Below are 19,950 nucleotides of genomic sequence, written 5' to 3'. Positions count from 1 at the left end.
CCTCAACACTATCCAACAAAGAGTTGGCGTGCCTGCTAAGATGTGCTCACTGTTTTATATTTCAAATTTCTCATTGTTGTTTTAATGGGTATAACATTAGTCCCAGATAGTCTATTTAAACTCACCTACCTAAAAAAAAATTAAAAAAAATGTTTCTGCCCTAAAAGAAAGTACAGTTATTGTGAACTTACTCGGGACATGGGATTAGCAACAAGGCTTTGTTTAACTATGCACACGAGCCCTGCTTGCAGTTCTTTGCTCCCTAACCTTGAGGTCAAGCTGTAATTTTCCAAAGTCAGTAGAGACATGCCAAGTTAAATACCAGCTCATCTCTTACACCCATTTTCAAGAGGCCAGGTAAGTAATAAAAGCATGGCAATCCTATAGTAGAATTATATTTTTAAAATATAATTCTCCATCAAAACTTGCTTTACTCCCCAACAAGGGAAAAGATGAAAAGTAAATTGTTAAGTCAATGCTTGAAGCAACAGACCTTGTTGATGCTGAGCTTTGCTAGTATACACAGTTTTCGAGTTTAAAATGCACATCCATCTCAATTTCTTACCACCTTATTTCCTTACTGTCTCCCTAGGATCAGATGAAAATGAGAAGGTCTATGTATCTGCACACTGATGACTATATAGCCCAGATCTCAAAATTGGAGATTTCCAGCTTCAGCTTCAACTGTGTCTGTTCACCCAGAGCTTTTATGTAGATGCTTAAGCAGAACAAGGAAAGAACCCTGCAGGCAACTCACCACAGGGAGGAACAGTACCTGCCCCAGCATCATTTTCTGAGCCCTGTCTCAGAAGGAATAAGCAGAGCCTACTTAAGAGTGCACCCAAGCCCTACCCCCTTGGTCAATGGTACTGATTGTGACTGAAAAGTCCAGAGGAACCAACAGGAACACAGTCCACCTTCTATCTTCTGATGTAAATAATCCACAAAAGTGATAAAGGCTGTTTCCAGTCCCAAAGCAGGCTGAAACCCCAGATTGAAATAGCCTACCTTAAAGTAAAAAGAATTTATCTTATTTTATACACACATTCTTTTGCTCTCATCTCATAGAAACAACTTCCAGAAGAAATACAATATTTCAGGTTATCTAGAGAGATTAACTTGTGTTTTGCAACTTAATCACTAGGCCCTTTATGGGCAAGTTCAATGATGCCAATTTTTTTTTTTTAAAGCCATAGAAGAAACATGCACACAGGCCAATATACTGCAATTGCGTATAAGGAACGTTTTGGGAAAGTCCAATGGTGAATAGAGCTAAACATATTTTTAGCATTACAGGATCCTAACAGACCTACAAGGAGGTCATTTCCTTTAGATATGTTCATACTTAAAAGTGAATTCATAGCTGGAAAGCAAGCCAATGGAACATCAACGCTTATGTTCCCATTAGAGAAGGTAATGTGGCTTAGTGTACAATTTTGGACTTTGACTAGTCTGTGATCAGCATGTTCTAAAGTCAGAAAGAAGGAACAAAAGGAAGTCAAAAACTTGTGAAAAATAGAGGAGAGCTCTATTGGTCCCTAATACCTGTCACTCAAATGGAGGAGCCTACACACAGTGGCGTAGCGTGGGGGGTGCAAGGGGTGCCAGCCGCACCGGGCGCAACATTTTTGGGGGCGCACTCGGAGCTCTCTGCCCCTACCTGGTCCTGGTGGCTCACTCTCTCTCTCACAGTGCTGGCTGCGATGGAAAGGACGAGGCTGCGCGCTCCCCAGCCCAGGCGCCGCCTTCTGCGCGCACACTCGCTTGCAGCTAGAAGCCCTGCAGAAAAGGCCGTCGGGTGCAGGAGCGGCGCCTACATCGCGCTTCCCGGAGGGGGCGCGTCGCCCGCCCGGCATTGGCGCGCGTTTGGGCGGGCTGCGGAGGGCGCGAGCGCTGCGTGCGCCCCAGGAGGCCGGCGAGGGCGGGAAAGCGGGCGGCTCGCTCCTCCCGCGCGCCCGAAGGGGCTTTTTTGGCGGTTCCCCCGCTGCTACGAAGTCATAAGCAACGAGAAGGAAAGCGCCTCATGAGCATAGCACTGGAGGGTGAGTCTCAACTTTTCTGGACGAGCACTCAATGTGTTGCAGATATTAAGCATAACTTTAAAGCCCTAAAAAAAGAAGAAGCAGCAAAAAAAAAAACCACCCCACACGGGGGGCGTGTTCTAATTCCCTTCTAACTCCGGGTTAGAGCGCAGCACGTGGAGGATGGGTGGGGAAAGAGAGAGGAGGCGGGCGGGCGCGCTGATAGAACGCCAGGCGCGGGGGCCGCCAGGGAGAGCCAGCGCGCGCCCCACCCCAGACGCTCGCGGCCACCGCCGACCCTCCCTCCCAGGGAAGGCGGGATTAGAGCAAGCGCCCGGGCAGCAAGAAGCGCGCGCGCACGCCGGCCCTGCCCTGGATCCCTCAGAACAGCCAGTCTCTGGGAAAGTGGGCGTGGCTTTAGAACTCTCAGGCAGCAGAGGCCGCCGCCCGGCAAGGCTTCCCATTGGGAGGCGCGAAGGCTTTAGTGGGTGGGGATTGGCGCAAATGTAAGCAGGGCGGGCTAAGAGGAGGAGCCGCTGCCGAGGAGCAGCGGCACCAGCAGCGTTTCCTCTCCCCCCCTCCCCTCCCGTGTCAACAAGCGGGGCGCCTGCGCCGGGGGTTTGCGCATCTTTTCCTCTCATGCGCGGTATTTGCTTCCCGAGTCGGGCCCGGGGTTTGGCCTAGAGCCAGCGGCGGGCAGAGGGCGCAGAGCGATCGGGCGCAGCTCTCCGGCCGCAGCGGCTCCGGGCGGGCGAGCGATCGGTCGGTCTGCTGGCTCAGGATGGCGGACGACTCCGCAGTGGCGTAGCGTGGGGGGTGCAGGGGGGGCGCAACATCTGGGGGTTAGGGTTAGGGGGCGCAAATCCACGGGTTAGGGGGCGCAAATCACTTGCCTTGCCCCGGGTGCTGACAACCCACGCTACGCCACTGCCTACACAGGTACCATCTTCTCAACCAGGAAAGATAACCTTAGTTCACCCATGGTAAAAAAAAAAAAGGCAACAAGTTATCTCACAAAACAACAAAGAGAGACTATAAAAGCATGGTCCACATTCCAAGGCAATGCAAAATTTTAAGAACATTTTTAGAATGCTCATTTTCCATTTTAGTTAAAACGCTACTTACTCTTATCATATATGCTATATTACTCTTATCATATATGCATATATCCCCTCCCAGGGAAGGCGGGATTAGAGCAAGCGCCCGGGCAGCAAGAAGCGCGCGCGCACGCCGGTCCTGCCCTGGATCCCTCAGAACAGCCAGTCTCTGGGAAAGTGGGCGTGGCTTTAGAACTCTCAGGCAGCAGAGGCCGCCGCCCGGCAAGGCTTCCCATTGGGAGGCGCGAAGGCTTTAGTGGGTGGGGATTGGCGCAAATGTAAGCAGGGCGGGCTAAGAGGAGGAGCCGCTGCCGAGGAGCAGCGGCACCAGCAGCGTTTCCTCTCCCCCCCTCCCCTCCCGTGTCAACAAGCGGGGCGCCTGCGCCGGGGGTTTGCGCATCTTTTCCTCTCATGCGCGGTATTTGCTTCCCGAGTCGGGCCCGGGGTTTGGCCTAGAGCCAGCGGCGGGCAGAGGGCGCAGAGCGATCGGGCGCAGCTCTCCGGCCGCAGCGGCTCCGGGCGGGCGAGCGATCGGTCGGTCCGCTGGCTCAGGATGGCGGACGACTCCGCAGTGGCGTAGCGTGGGGGGTGCAGGGGGGGCGCAACATCTGGGGGTTAGGGTTAGGGGGCGCAAATCCACGGGTTAGGGGGCGCAAATCACTTGCCTTGCCCCGGGTGCTGACAACCCACGCTACGCCACTGCCTACACAGGTACCATCTTCTCAACCAGGAAAGATAACCTTAGTTCACCCATGGTAAAAAAAAAAAAGGCAACAAGTTATCTCACAAAACAACAAAGAGAGACTATAAAAGCATGGTCCACATTCCAAGGCAATGCAAAATTTTAAGAACATTTTTAGAATGCTCATTTTCCATTTTAGTTAAAACGCTACTTACTCTTATCATATATGCTAAGTACAGTGGAGAACTCATGGGTTCTGCTATGGGTCAGCAGAGCTCATGGCTGAGACGGACATTACCCTCCCATTTAATATAACCAGGGTACTGACAATAGTATTCAAAATGACAGCACTTGCAAGTTTCTGCACTAGCCAAAACTCACGTGATTGAGTAAAAAAAAACCTATTTAATTTTGAACATCAAGCATTAGGGTTTGAAGCTCTTTGGAATTAGTCATCCAGTTGTCATAATTAATGAGTTGTGAACATCAAGTAGGTATGATGCCAGTTTTAGACCTGCCACATCTTGCAACAGTATCTGTATTCATGTATCAAGAAAAGTTATGAAGACATTCAAGTCACTGTGTAAAAACACAGGGAGATCCAGGAAAGCATAGCTTTGACAAGTGAGCATTTCTTACATCCCGTTTCAGCAGACATATATTTAAAAACCAATGAGAGTCTGACCATTCTTAGGAGATACAAGAAACTCCTATGAGATGAACTCAGCAGCCTTTCACCAAACCTAACTTACATATGGATATGATTGGGTAAGAAGATGGGTGCTGTGCAGGTTCCCTCTACATGACTTACAGGAAAACTAATAGGGCACTGTCTATTTTTACAGACTTTTGACTTCACTCTGTTCCTTCTTATTTAATTTAAAGCACATAATCTCATCATAGTCTGAACTATTCTGCCACTCCCACCTCTAGGAAGATCTCAACCTATTTTCTTTTCTTGTCAAAGGAAGGCTGACATGTCTAGAGTTACTGGTATTCTTCCATAACAATTTCTTAACATTCTGTATAGACAGATCACTTCACATCTTTCCAGGAGGATTCTTCATATTTAATCAGTATCTTGAAATTTAAGCCAGGATAGCTTTATAGGAAAAATGTATTAAGCTGCCATATGCACAGTTCTGAAATAAAACATGCCTTATGGCCAAGAAGAAATAGAATATAGTATGTCCCTGCTACCCAATTTAAGAAATGTTGCTTCACACTTGCAAAGGATGACCACTCACTCTGCATATGGATGGACCCATCCTTTGCAAGTGTGAAGCAACATAGTCCCTGCTATTAGAAGTACTAGAAGGAGTATGTCTGAAGATAAGCATGCAACTAGGAGCCTAAAGCCTCATCCATACTTCCACTTGTCCCATGCCTAGCGCAGAAAATGATTTGTGCTTTGGCAAAACCATGCTTAATCATGTTAACTGGCTATCAAACAGTTTCACTAGAGGTACAAGTACGGAATAAAACAAAACAAAAAAACTCAAAATCAACCACTAAGGGTACAAAGAAGAGATGTGCAAGTCAGTTGCAATTCTACTTTCTGTCTCACGTTTTAACACTCAAAAACAAAATCCATTTATCTCTGTGAAGCAAATGTTTGCTTCATTGCGGGAGGGGTGCTCAAGGGTAGGGCACCATTTTTTTTAACCCTAGGAGAGCTGTTGCTAGCTGGAGTAGATAGGGCTTAATATGCCAATGCAGAGCTTCACGTGTTCATTCTGAAGTGGTACAGTACAAGAGGGTTACCATACAACATGGCTCCTACTTCTTTTTCTATATAATAGGAACAGTGTACTCTTGCCCAGGTCCCCTGGAAACTGAGCCAGTTTTCTCCATCCAAAGGACCATTTCTTCTGGGGTTGTTTGTATTCTGGTGTGGATGGGGAAGTACAAAAACAGATGCAATGTTTGTCAAATATGAGGAGTGGTTGCATAGCTTCCCTTTAAAATAAACACAAATTGGCTCTATTTGGGGGGATGAAAACAATAGCCATTGCCCTCCACCAATATCCCACTGGACACCACATCAAGTCACTGTGCTAACCTCAAAATACCTATATGAATGAATTAATCAAGTCTGATGACTATATGGGCATAATAAATAAGTAAACAGGTAATCAGCAGCACAATAAAGCATGAACACTTGTGTTTATTTACTGCAGTTTGCTATAATGTATCTGTAGTGTTGCTTTAACAGGTGGTTCAAAGGATACTGAATTGGAAAGTCTACAAAGAACAAGCAAGTAATTGTGCCAATAAGAGCCTGACTAATAAAGATTACCGGTACATTACTAAATAACTGCTTTCTACCACTAAAGAATAGAAGGCTGTCAACCGATAAAGAAATAGCAGCTGTTTCTCAGAGACATACCAGTATCATCATGCATTTTGTACATTTAGTCAAGATGCAAGACACTTCTAAGTAATTAATTAAACCTCACGGTTTAAAAAAGATTTTTGTAAAACTAAACACTGATGGTAGTAATCATCAGATATTTGCTTAATATACACTAAAGGATGTCAGTTAATATTCTGCACTGTGCTATAACTTCATTTGAAAGAGAAAAAAATGGTTGGTGTCTTTCCTCAAGGTTGAAATCATTTTGAAGCATGTGCCATTGCTTATCAGCCTCCAAAAGGACAAGGGGACACATTTTAATGCAGAGATTGCACAACTGAGCCAAATTTGCAGGAGTTCTTGCTCCACACACTGGTACCAATCCATAATTTCCATTTTAAAATTGTGTGGGTGTGCACAGACATGCGCATGCGCGCGCACACACACACACACACACACCAGCTTGAATCATACTTCAGATGACAGAAAGGCTCTTTAAAAGAGAAAAAACCTGAAAGCACTAATAAAGACTGCATACTCCTGAGGTTTGCTGCATACAGAGCATGCATCGTGATACTCTTGAACATATTAGAAATAAGAGTCACAAATAATTATGGCACATCTCTGCTTTCAAGAAGCTTTGGTGCAAACACAACTTTAGAACTTCAGCAATTTTTCCTGCAGTAGGCAGTGAAATCTTGCTCTGGATTCAGGCAGAGTGCTTGCACTTTCAAAACTAAACCTGTCATCATCTGTGTTCCACAAGCACAGCAATGCTTAAAATGGGAGATCCCTTCCAGTGCTCATTTGATGGGAGGGTTGGGTGGCCCTTAATGAAATCCACAGGCTCTACTCTCTGAATCTCTCCACTTTTAGCCAAATAGACAAATAATGTCTCTAAAAGTTTTTTAAAATAGTCACTATTAGGATGTCACATATGGTAAGGATTCTGGACCCCTGTAATTCAAGCAGTGGCACTAGGTTCTGCAGTTGTATAAAAATTCAGTGGTGCAAGAAGAACATAAAATTATGACATCTACTTTTTGTGTAACCCCTTGCACCATATGGCGTCCCTATGCTTGTACGATTTCATTCTACTCTTACTCGGTAGAACATGCATACACAGAGTCTAAGGGTCACGATGTGTCACAGTTTGCACCCATATCACCTGATAGTTACTGCTGAATGTTTCTATATTGTGTTTCCCAGGGTGAGGCAATCTAATCCATAAATTGCCAACATGAATGCCAAACAGTGTAGAATCAAAAGCCTGTCTGGGTGTGACAAACTTGCTTGTAGCAAAGGCTGTGGTGTGTCTTTTAAAGTGAGAGTTCTTTGAAGATTAAGGCTTCAGTAACAAGGTTTGCTGATGATGTAAGCAATTTAATTGAAGCATTGTTTAAAGAATAAGCTTATGTTAACTCATCATATTTTATGCACTGCTCCTGTACATATAAACACACCTGAATTTAAAAACAAGTCTTGGGTTTCTGAAACTTATCTAAAAACTATTATTTAAATAATCCTTATCACCTAAGAGGTATCCTAGATAAGTGGTTCTTCCTCACTCATGTCTACCACTCTGAAAAATGCAGGGCAAGGAGAGGAGCAAAAGGAATATAAATATTTCATTTTACAGACCAGAAAGACTGCTTCAGCCCCTCTCGCCATGGTTGGTACCTTGTCTCTATCATTATGTTCTACCTTCCTTCCACAGCTCTTTCAATGACATGATTTTAAATAGAGGTTCTTAAATGCACTGAAGTTTTGGCTATATTAAAGAAGAGAGAGGGAAAATATTGCAAAAGCCTTTATTGCTTAAGAAAAACCGTCTGACTCTTGCTGAACAACTTTTGAGTTTTATGAGTTGGAGTGACTTGTTCATGTTCTCCCAGTCTGGTTCTAGGTAAATCTTGCACATGTATAGCCAGTTGTTTTTTGTTTGTTTGTTAAATGCACTGAATCCAATTTGGGCCTGTTTGGGAAGTGTATAAAACAAATGCTGTCCCCTGTTGTCCTCCTAGCTCCTTGCTGTCCATCAGAGTAACTTGTTTATTTACATGAATATGAGAATCATTCCAAAATTTCCTTATAAAGGCCACTTGAAAACCCTGGTGCCAGGAAGTGATTCAAGGATAGGGAAATTAAGACCAAATGAGATAAAAATTCTAAATCTGTCTTCACAACTCTTGATTCAAATTATGAGATTTTATCATAAATAGCCACAGCAGGAGAAAACCATCAACACTTTGCTAGCTGTTGAGAAACCACTTGTGGGAAAGCAGGCCTACAGATTTCAGTGGAGTTACCCAGGGAAAAGATCAGAATCTGAACTTTTGTTTGAAATGTCTTAACAGCAAGAAGTCTGTGAGTATGTTTAACAGATGTATTTTCAGTTAATAGATTCAAGGTATTTCAATAGTCTGCTCTAATGTAAGCTAAGTATATAGAATTGCATTCTTTCTGTCATCAATAATATATCTTCCAATCTCAACCTTAACCTTCTTTATTGCTAAACAGGCAAGGTGTCCCACTTTTATGAAGAAGTATACAGAAGAAAATCTTTGTAAACATGAGGGCAGAGCATCAGCAAAAAGCAGTTGCTATGACCAAGTCTATTATACTGCTGACTTCAAACAGTGACACAATGGAAAATAAGACAATGAGATCTTTAAAAGACAATAAGACACCAGGAGTGCAATCTTATACTCAGAAATAAGCTCCGCTTAGTTCAGTGAAACACCCCAAAAAATAACACACCATTGCCAACTTTTTCCTCAGATGTCCAAATAGTTGCCTTATTATGCAAGATAAAGTTCTATTTAAGAATAACTTCTTATTCTTCAATGAATAATAAGCTAACACTACACTCATAGGATTTAAAAAAGTTTTTAAATCAATATGAAAATTAATCTTTAGTTGAATCACTCAGCCTCCATTTTCTGCTAAATGGTATGATCTTGTGTGCCTTTCTTAAAAATGGAAATATTGCAAAGAGATGGCATGTAGTATTATATTATTAATTATATCCTGCTTTCTCACATGGTTTATCTAGCATTTTCAAATGTTTAAAGTGCTTTGCATACATTTTTTCAGTAAAAGTATATTGCATTGACAGCTGCATTGTATTTTGAGAATTACAAGCAGGTCATATTACAGAATCTAGTCAACATTATTCTAGCCAGGACGTTATTTCTACAACCATAATGATGTTTTTGCTTTTACAGCATGCTTACAAACAAATACAGAGCGATCACTTACCTTTCTGTCTATTATCCACCACTGTGTTTTTGCAAGACCAAGCTCCAGCATTTGAAGCAAGCCTAACAACGTAAGTAATCTCCCATTGCCACAAGTAATCTCCCATTCTACCAGGCCAGAAATACTATGCACTGGCATGTCAAATGCATGCATACCCTTTATAGTTTAAAAGACTGCTGGCAAAAGGGAGAGAGCCACATGCACTCACTCTATTGCTCTGTGCTGCATTTCTGGATTCAAACTGCACTGCAGGTTACACTGGCTCTGTGTGCAGCTTTCTTCTCCCTTTGTGTCTTTAGAGACCAGAACTAAGATAACAGTGAACCAAAAGCACAGCTCATATTGCTCTATGTTGTATTTTTTGGTTGAGAAACCACAGAAGGACAATTCACACTATTTTACAGACCTTTAACCACCACCATGTGGGCAGATAGACAAGCAGGAAAGCCAGCCCATCCACGTCCAGCTGCTACCCGCCTGCATATCTATTCATTAGGGGAGAATTGGTACTGGCTATAGCTGAGACATAACCTGCATATCTGCTTTAAAGTGTCTGGGCACATTTATTTGCAACCCGAGTCTATAGGTCCGCTTCAGTTGAAGCAGACCAAACGTTGCTTTACACTGCTGCAGACATAATGGCGTCCTACCCTAATAAGATGGCACTAGGGATATCCTTGATATCCAACCAGGGATATCCCCAAGAATCATAATTAGTTGCATACATTGTATGAGCTTTCACACTTCCAGGAATCCCTCCAAAGTTCAAAAATGCTGCATTGTGGAACTGGTTGTGTTCCGATCTCCTCCCCAGCAGCACAGTACAGGAACTCTCATACAGCAATGCAGCATCCCATCCAGGAAAACAGTGATGCAGCAGTGCCAACAGCTGTTACTAGGGGCAGGACTGGATTATGTCACCGGACATACATTTTGGCATCACATTAATATCAACAGTCAAGCACTTGGTCCTTATGTACTGCTGTACTGTTCAAGGTAGGTAGAATTTGATTTGTTCTCAAGTGCCCTTAAAGCATCAAATCCTTATTCCTAATTTGTGGCAGAAGAATTTAGGCCTATGTGCTTATAATTAAGAGACCCGAGCCTAACACTCTGACCACTGGACTATTATCCAGAGTGCATGTTAACAGCCAGTTACCATCCTCCTGTTTACAGTACCCTAGATTTATACATAATGTCATAATGAACTGCACTATAGGTGAATATATATAATTAAACTACGTTCCTGTAAAATATCTACATAAACATTAAAGCCAACATCCTTCAAAAAGAAAGCCAGCTCTATACTTCTAACAGAGGATCTTTCGCTATAAGAGAAAATCCCTCAAGGATATGGATTTTGTATTTCAAAAGGCATTCAGATGAGACTAAAAAGAGATTCTGCACTTATTATATTTATATAAACATTGCAAAACCCCTCTTTATAGAAGAGCTGACTTATATTAGGAAGCTACTTGTGTATGGATATGTTAAAATAGCAAGAGGTCACCCAGTGAATGGGTTAGTCACGATCAAGTAACACTGCCATCTATTTAAGCAATTTTGTTATAGCTGCCAAGATAGTTTGTGTGTAGTGATACTAAACATGGGCCCAAGAAGATTCTGGCAATTATAGGTCCAGAGACAGCCCTGATTTGATGCATTTAGGGCCTTTCATTTATGTAAAGCTTTGCAAACACACTTTATATTGCACATTTTGTTTTGAATTGCATATACCTTGCATGCTTACTTGAACAAAGAGGACCAACTCATTTATTTTTTAGTTATTTGTGCAAAGAAAAAAAGCAATATGGATTTTATACTAGAAAAGGTAAATGTCCAAGATTATTTTAAAATTCATAAGAGGATTTGCTTGAGTGCTAGGTTCTTCTTTTGAAGTCCTGCTCTTGTCTTGCTCATCACAGAACTCAAGCAGTGACAAACCGGAAACCATTTCATTAAAATACCTTTCTTTTGCTAGGCACAAGAAAACATCAGACTTGGTCTTGCCATGGCCTTCTGTTTACTGCTTAAGTAAACAGACAACAACCTACTGCCACAAATTATTTTTGACCACAATACCATATAAGAAAAGCATGTGTCAAGATACAGACCATAGCCCCAAGAGCAGCAACCCAAAAATGGTGTGCCAGTACACCAACAGAAAATTTCCATCTCTGACATTCATAGATTTGAGGCCTTAACTACAGGAGTAAGGACACGGTCTTATTCTGTCACAGTGTAGCTACGTTGTCACGGTACAGAATGAATTAAACAGGAAGTCAGAGCTTGCTGCAGTGACAGTGCTAGTGCTAATGGTTTCCAAGGTTAAATTTGGTCTTCTACACGAGCCTTTTATACACTTCCAGTCTGAAAAATTATTTCAAGACTTCTGGCTATGCAGCATGAACTAAAAAGTCTCATTAATGATAGTATTTTTACCAGAGAACTGCATGCAAGATAATACAAGAACTTCCACTTCTCTGTGCAGTATAACTAGATTATAAAATATATTTAGATCTTTAAGACTGTATTTAAGTCAAGTATAGGTTTCTTCTGATCTACCGGTTTTCCTATCCCAAATTACAACAAAACTAGGTCACACCATGTTTTTCGCTTATACCATGCCTAGAAATGCAACAAAAATTTTGCAATCTTTGCTTTTTCACACACCACCCATGAATCCTTAGGTTTCAAAATACTCTTTATAAAAAAAATTTAAACCCATCAAGCTTAATCACAAATTCCAAAATAAAAAATAAAATTGCCATTGTCCAGATTTTCACTGATTACATGGCTGGCTGTTTTTAATAGTAATTAACCTTCAGAAACTGGAGACAAATTCCCAATACATTTTAAGCACACAGCCTCTTTCCTGATAACATATGGCCTCATTTGAACAGCATAGGCCAATGTCTGAAGCGAGTGTATATCTATTTTTAGTAATGACTTATAATCTACCAAAATCTATTGCCCTTGCTGGAGGAGATCAGCTCCACATTTTGTAAGAAAACTGTAAATCCCAGTAGACTATTTTTTTAAAAAAAACACAGATGCATTCCTATTGAACGGAGAAATTTCACAAAGCCATAGGCATATTTTCTGATAGTCCAGTTTTAGGATCCAATACTTGTGTACTGAAAACATAATGCTATTGCCATATGGTAAAAAAAGGGGGGGATTCCATTTCAGCTGCTCAATTTTTTTAGGACTTATCCACCCCAGAAAAGAATTATTTCAATAATCACTCTTGCAACTGTTTTATTGATCAGGTGCATTAACTTGACAGCAAACTACCTACATAACAGATGCACTCTTAGCCTATAGTTACTTCTCTGACAAACACTATACGGAACATTCATGATTCAGAGATGAAGCCTGAAATGTCAAAGGATAAACTATATACAAGAGGTGTATTTTTAAAATTAAGTCCTCAGCTCTAAGAATAGAAACCATGCAAAAACAACAGAGTCTTGCTATTTCTGCAACCATTTAACACATTTATGAATATTCTATTTAGTATTAGTAGAATAATCTCACCTGAAAAGGAAAGATATTGTCAGCTCTGTTCAAACTGTCTTCCATCCAAGATTTTGGAGCAAAAGCGGAGCTGGGCCGTGCATACTTCTGCAACTGGATATGATTACTTGGGAAATTCTTCTTCAGGGGTGAGATGGAGTTCAGGGGTGTGATTCCTCCATTCAGTCCCCTGCGGTGGTCTCGCCCTTGGGACCCTCCCCACCCACCATATCCACCACCGCCACCGGGACTCCATGAAGAAGACGGTGTAGGTGATGGGCTTTGGTAGCTGCTCCATGGAGAAGGTGGTTTGTTAAGATTATTAGCAAGATGAGGCAGTTGATTAAAAGCAGCATTTCTATGCGTAAATGGAGGTGGATGAGGGCTTGCAGGAGACCTTCTCTGTTGTTGATGCTGATTGTGATGGTGCTGAAAATGGGGGTGATGAGGGTGGTGCTGAGAGAGGGGTCCAATCTGAGGGGAAAAACTACCCCCAAAGCCAGGACTGACATGATGTGGAAAATTCTGAAACAGCAGAGCACCATTATTAGCTGAAGCAGGAGGAACCCCTCCCTGATGGAAGAAACTCGCATCTTCATTGATTATTGTTGAAGAAGAAGGAGCTATAGCTGCTGACCAGTTACTGAAACCAGTCAGAGAAGATGCTGTAGATGTCAAGGGCTGGCTTGAAGTACCCAGCCCTGTAGCCTCTTGATAATCAAATCCTGTTAACACTGGCGATTCTATTCTTATTTTCTCCTTCCCATTGCCGTTCTCGGAAGAATTATCCCCCTGGTTTTCTTCAGATTTAGATTTCTCTGATTCAGGCAGCATGCCTGCTTCCTGACTTTGACTAGGGGAAAGCTGCTGTTTTTCTAGGGAGTCTTGCTTTTCCTGTTGCTGAGTTTTAGATTTTTCAGACCCCAGAATCTCATCCTGAATGTTATGGGCAGCTGGAGCAGGAAAGAGCCAAGCTGACCCAGCACTACTGCCATTGGCAGCTGTGTTATTTATAAAAGCAGCGGGGCTGGGGGTTGCATTTTGATGGTGGTGCGGAGGCTGCAGATGTGGATGAAATCTGACTGGAAAAGCTGACTTATTCCCGGTGTTGTTTTGCACTAACACGCCAAACCCGTAATCCCCCATTTATTTTATTTAGGATTTTAATTCCGCCTGGAAAGAAAAAACAAAACAAAACTTTAAAATGTTTTTGTTCTTCTACTAAAGCAAGATTATTGAAAATTACTACAGATCTTTCACCTCCCCCTTCTTTCCCACCTACCCACTTGAGATATCTGATTTGGATATTATTCCTGGAATCTTATTAATGAGATCACTTAAAATATTGACATGGATAGACTTGTGTTCACTTCCTTCAAATATCCAGAAGGAATAGAAAGTAAATCTTTGGTTAACAAAATAAGAGGTTTCCCTTTTTTCTAAAAGGAAATGCACAAGAATGAAGTGGGGATGAAAGAAAGCTCCTGGGAATTCTTTTTTAAAAAGATTTTTAAAAAACTTTTTTGCCTTAACAGCCGCTTCAACCTGCCCATGTACACATTAATGGAAACAATACCAAGACATCTGGTGCTCCTCACTCCTTCACAGCTCCAAAAATATATTTAAATCTGGAATAATTTAATAAATTCTATATAATCTAATATATATCTGTGATCTATTCTAACAGTCTTTGCTGCTAAAAATCTGAAATTTTTACCTCAAGATTTCAATGGTGGAGCAAGTTGTACAGGAGAGCTTTCCCCACCCCCCCAACCTGTGCTGCTACTGCCTTTGCCTTGTAGGACTATATGTATAATATGCTCTATGCGGATGCCCTTCTGACAAGTCCTTTCCATATAAAGCAGGGGAGGGTGCGAGGATTTGTTCCTGTTTTAATCTCTAGATATCTGCATTCACTGCGTGTTGTGTGTATGTGTACGGACTGAGTTGTGCAGGAGGAGGGTGGATTCTTGTTGTTGCTGCCGCTGGTTGGGTGGGTTCCTGGTTGCTGCTTTTCCGAGCTCGCTTCCTATTATGATCCGATATTTGTGTGTCCTTCAGATGAATCCTGGCTGCCTGCAGAGGAAAATTTTCACCTCAGAAAAATCAGCAGTCAAGTGTTTGGAGGGGGGGGCGGGGTGGGGGGGGGTTGAAATAAGTATATCTGGCGAGCGGAGTTTAGGCATTTTAAAGCCATCAGCAGAATAATTTATTGTGCGACAGCGGGGCGGGGGGAGAGATCGGGCTCAGATCCTTGGACTGAGAATATTTAGAAAGCGGGGGGTGGGGTGGGGAGGGTTGGAGAGAAGAGAGACGAACCTCTTTCGAAGGTGGGGGAAGGTGAGGAGGAATATATAGGGCTGATGCCGCCCTTGCTCCCTCGGAAGGGGGGGGGAGAGAATGAAAGAGAGCAGGGATTTCACCCCCACCCCCGCAGAAGGACTTTTACCTCAGGAGGGGCGCAGTCTCCGGCGGGGAGGGGATGGCGCTGGCGGGGGGCCGGGCTCCTCTCTCCCCCATGGGAGCCGGTTTCTCAAGGGAGGGAGGGTCACGAGGATCGCTGGGTGGCGAAAGAGCAGGGAGGGGCAATATCAAGCCTGGCTCCGGAGGGTGGAGGAGGAGGCGGCGAGGGGGGAGGCGGCGGTGGCGGTGGCGGCTCCCAGGGGTCCTGCCTTTCCTCCCGCTGCTGATGCTCCGGGGCTGCGGCGGCTGCTGCTGAGGCTGCGGCTGCTTCTCCTCCGCCTCGGCTCCTCCCGGCGTCGTTCTTTTCCCCTCATGTAACACAACTGTTTCTCGGGCGGGTGGACCGGGGGGGGGGCTCCTGTTTAGTCACGAGGCGCTGGGCTACTCTGTCGATCCGCCGGTTCGCCACTCCGGCCCGGCCGCCTCAGCCGCCTTCGCCGCCGCCACCGTCGTCGTCGTCGTCTCCACAGGACCGAGCCTCCGATCGAAATGACAACCAGCTGGAGACAGGCAGCGCGGCACTTCCGGTTCAGAGAAGCCACGCCTCTCCCCCCCCCGCGTCTCTCCCTCTCGCTCCCTTCTCTGGCAGCGGCCACGCCCCTCCCTCTCCTCCTCAGCCGCTAGGCCGCCTCTCCCTAAGCCAGAAGAGGGACTGCGGGAGTCGGCAGCCCTTTTGGATGAGGGCAGAAATTGTTCGGCGCGGTGGCCATCTTTGTTTTGGGCAGTTTTCTTTTCCTCAGAGCGAACCAAGGCGGACATGTTGGTTTAGGTCGGGGAAACTCCCGTGACAGGTGAAATTATAGTTGGCCTCGCTTAAACAGCCATTTTTGAATATGGCAGATGTTAAGGTTTTATCATTGGTTAAAGGGCTCACTGAAGATTGGCTTGTTTTATGTGCTGGAAATTAAAGCTGCATCACACACACATATATGCATAAATATATATATATTTATATATGTATTAAGTATGTGTGTGAGAGAGAAAGAGACAGGTGAAGGTTTACTTACCAGCACATATAGATGCAGAGTTTTTATTCGAATAGGTCGCTTAAACATATATAGGCGACCACGTATTCGAAGAACTCTGCATCGAAGTTAAGAGAGAGGTTGACCCTAGTCTAAGTCGTGAGACAGGTAGAAAATGCTTTTTTTAATGCTTTTTTAAAGAACAGTTTTCATTTCAGGTCACCCCACAGGAGCATGTTGTACGTTTCGCCTTCCATGACAGTTCATGTTTCTCCTCCTCCTTCGGCCTCTGCTCGAGGCAATGAGGAAGTTTAAACTGCAAGGATCTTGAGAATACCTCGATAAAAGCCATTTTGCTGGAAATACTAAGCTTCCTCTCCTGCGGGGACTTTGGGGAGAGTGCGGAAAGAGTGAAGAAGAAAAGACTCGTTGGGGGTAGACTGTCGATCTCTTCCAGGTGCCAATTTTTACTGCAAGAAGGTGCAAACCAAATGAGACAGAAAGGATTTGGCTAAGCACCAGCGAGCGCTCTGTAAACCCACAGAACAGGCCAGACCCAACGACCTCCATATGGATGTTGCATCAACAGAAAACCAAAGGGCTGCTCCTTTGCTGTGTGGGTGTGTTTGGTCCCACTTGGCGATAACCGTACTTTTCAGCTAACGAAACATTCCCTTATGGACCGACCTCTCATGCCCCCCACATGTCTCCGCAACACGAAAAGGCACCTGTTTACACATACGTACCAAAGACGGAAATCGCCGTTGGCAGCTTAACAATTTACTTATGAATCCTATCCAGGGTTAACGCCTCTCTGTGCTGTCGCTGAACAGACGGCTTGAAACTTGCGAGGGCCAGGGTTCCTTTAAATGCCAGCACGCCTTTGTCGGTGCGTTAGGGTGATCAAAGATTAGCCATGGCGACGGGCGGCATGACTTTCAAACTTATACGTGGCTTTTGCCAACCGCAGGGCCGGGCTGCGCCCTCCTCGCCGGATCTGGCAGAAAACCGAGGCTGCTTCTGCCCCTGAGCGCATCTGCAGCGCCGGCAACCCCGGATGCAAGCAGGAAGGCGGCGGGGCTGGGATCCGCAAAAGGGAGCCGGGAAAGAGCGCCCACCACTAGCCTGGGGTTGCAAGATGGGGAGGGGGGAGAGGCAGCCTGAAGGTGGCAGGAAGAGGAGACGAGGGCCGTCTGTTTGGGAGCACAAGCCTTGCCTCTGCTCCAAAGCCCTCGGAGGAGCTGGAGGGCAATGGTACCTTATCGTTAGGAGAGCTAGCGGGAGAAACCCTCCTTCTGACCCGAAAGAAAGGAGGAAGCAGGAACGGCAGCACAAAAGTGGAAAGGAGGGGGGAGGGGGAGGGAAGACACCCTTGAAAGGGCAGTTCGTGCCTTACCTACTGGCTCTTGCGAAAGAGACCAGTGGGACCGAGGAGGTGGCGGGGGAGCATGGCCTCCGTGGCAAGCCCCTCCGAGGGTTGCCGGGAGACACACCTGCTAGCCCAGAGAGAGGAGGAGCCGGCTCCTGCAGTGGCGTAGCGTGGGTTGTCAGCACCCGGGGCAAGGCAAGTAATTTGCGCCCCCTAACCTGTGGATTTGCGCCCCCTAACCCGTGGATTTGCGCCCCCTAACCCGTGGATTTGCGCCCCCTAACCTGTGGATTTGCCCTAACCCCAGATGTTGCGCCCGGTGCGGCCGCCCCCCCCCCTGCACCCCCCACGCTACGCCACTGGGCTCCTGGCAGCCCTCGGGGCAGGGAGTGAGGGACCGATCTCAGCCAAGGCATCATCTGCTCGGAAGAAGAGAGTAGGGACCCCTCCTAGTGCAGACAGCTAAGGTGCGGGAGGGGGAGGGTGGCTCACCAAGGGAAGCCATCGGGGGAATGTAAAGGGGGCAAAAACACATTTGACTAAGGCATCACTAGCCAGTGCTGCTGTTGAGTGAGGTGCATGGATGGATCCCCCTGACCCGATCACAAGGACGAAGTATGTCGTTGTCACTCAAGGGAGGTTGAGTGCAAAGAAATGTGACTTTACACGCGACCTCTGACTGCATGGACAGTAATCCTAGCCTTAAGAGAAATTGTCTTCAATGATGAGCATTTAGTAGGCCACAAGGAAGCTGCCACCCCTGGGTGTAGTGAAGGGTGGGCAAGGTGGGCAGCACCCTACCATAAAGTAAATAAATAAAAATGCTTAACTAACTGACCAAACACATCAAAGATAGCTCAGTTCTGCCCCCCAAAACATTGATCCTCCCTCCCCCTATAAATCCTGGCTATGCTATGCCAGTGCTGTCACCCTGATTATAATGACAAAAATAAAAACGTTGAGAGCAGGGATCTCCCCTTTGCACTGCATAAACAAAGTGGAGCATTTAAGGTTGCAGTTCTAAGGGCAGCAGGGACTTTAAGTGGTATAATTTATGTTTTGCATGCTGTAGGTTCCAAGTTCAATCTCTTATCTCCAAAGGACCAAACAGCCCATGATGGTCCAGAGTTCTGCCTGCAATTGTACCTACAAAGCTAATACTTGCGAATACTGGGCCAAATAGTCTGACCTACAGCTTCCTATGCTGTTATTTGGATGTAAGCTGCATTGAAGTAGTGCAGTGGATTCCCCCCCCCCATATAAATTGCAAATATAAACGTTGTGTATATTCAAAAGATAAAATTAAACACATGATCTTCAAGCAATTCTGAAAAAGTCTTCCATTTTTGGAGATTCAAAAACCAATTATTCTGGTACCAAATTTATTCATCCCACTGCATTTTATGACCTGGTATTTTTCGCCCAGAAATAATTCCCATATTCAAAAAGTGGCAATACATTCAGATTTATTTAAATAACAGTTCTTACATAAAGGAGCAAGACTTGCACATAAAAATTAACAAATATACAATGGAGTTTTCATCCTCTTGTTGCAGCAGAAAGCCGAGTTCCAAGCAGTATGTTGTGTAGGAGTTTTGTGTAAGAAAGTAATTCTCATATGTTCTGGTTTCTAAAAATGGTAAAACCAGACTGCAGCACACTCTTGCTTTTCCTACAACAAGGATCCTTGCACTGCTATCCTATGCACAGTTACTTGAGAGTAAATCCCATTGACCTCATCGAGATTTACTTTCAATAAAACATTTGCTGGCTTAGGCTGTACATCATTGCCATCAATGGCACCATGTACTGTTGTCCAGCAAAAGCAACTCTAAAGGTTCTTTAAAAGCATAAGATAAAAGTAAATATAAGGCATCATACCGATCACTCATAGCATTCCACATCTATAGCAGCCATTTTGCACTAGCAGTAGCACTTGCTTACCCTAAAATCCTTGACCTGCTCCTGCACCCCCCTGCTTCACCAACAATATGCAATTTATTACTGTTCAATTTTCAAAGGTTCTTACCTGACTTGGTACAGTATGACCCGTTTGTTGAGCATTCAGCTTGATTTGTTTGTGGAAAGATTAGGTGACATTGGCTATTTGATGAGCATTCATTCTGATTTGCTCACAGTGATGTCAAAGCAGATGTAATCCCACATCCAGTGCATTTTCCCATCACTTTCCTTATTGCAAAAAGTCCAGTCTTATGA

The 19,950-nt window shown here is 44.5% G+C and overlaps 1 protein-coding gene across 3 annotated transcripts in view; it reads right to left on the bottom strand.

Moving 5' to 3' along the window:
* The window catches only part of CPEB4 (cytoplasmic polyadenylation element binding protein 4), a 55,979-nt gene extending 40,104 nt beyond the window's left edge, over positions 1-15,875 (bottom strand). Inside the window, exons 1-3 of one of the 3 annotated variants that reach the window (XM_081852086.1) lie at positions 15,386-15,875; positions 14,654-15,012; positions 12,958-14,109 (exon numbers count right to left, since the gene is read on the bottom strand). In XM_081852086.1, coding sequence (XP_081708212.1) covers positions 12,958-14,082 — 1,125 coding nt within the window. In that variant the 5' untranslated portion in view covers positions 14,083-14,109; positions 14,654-15,012; positions 15,386-15,875. Of the gene's footprint in view, positions 1-12,957; positions 15,013-15,385 lie in introns of all 3 variants that reach the window. The other 2 variants (XM_081852087.1, XM_081852088.1) reach the window with 2 other exon arrangements.
* Positions 15,876-19,950: the final 4,075 nt, after the last annotated feature.

This window comes from Podarcis erhardii (assembly GCF_964252035.2).
Source record: "Podarcis erhardii genome assembly, chromosome: 2".
NCBI lineage: Eukaryota > Metazoa > Chordata > Lepidosauria > Squamata > Lacertidae > Podarcis > Podarcis erhardii.
This window is presented reverse-complemented; position numbering and strand designations above follow the sequence as displayed.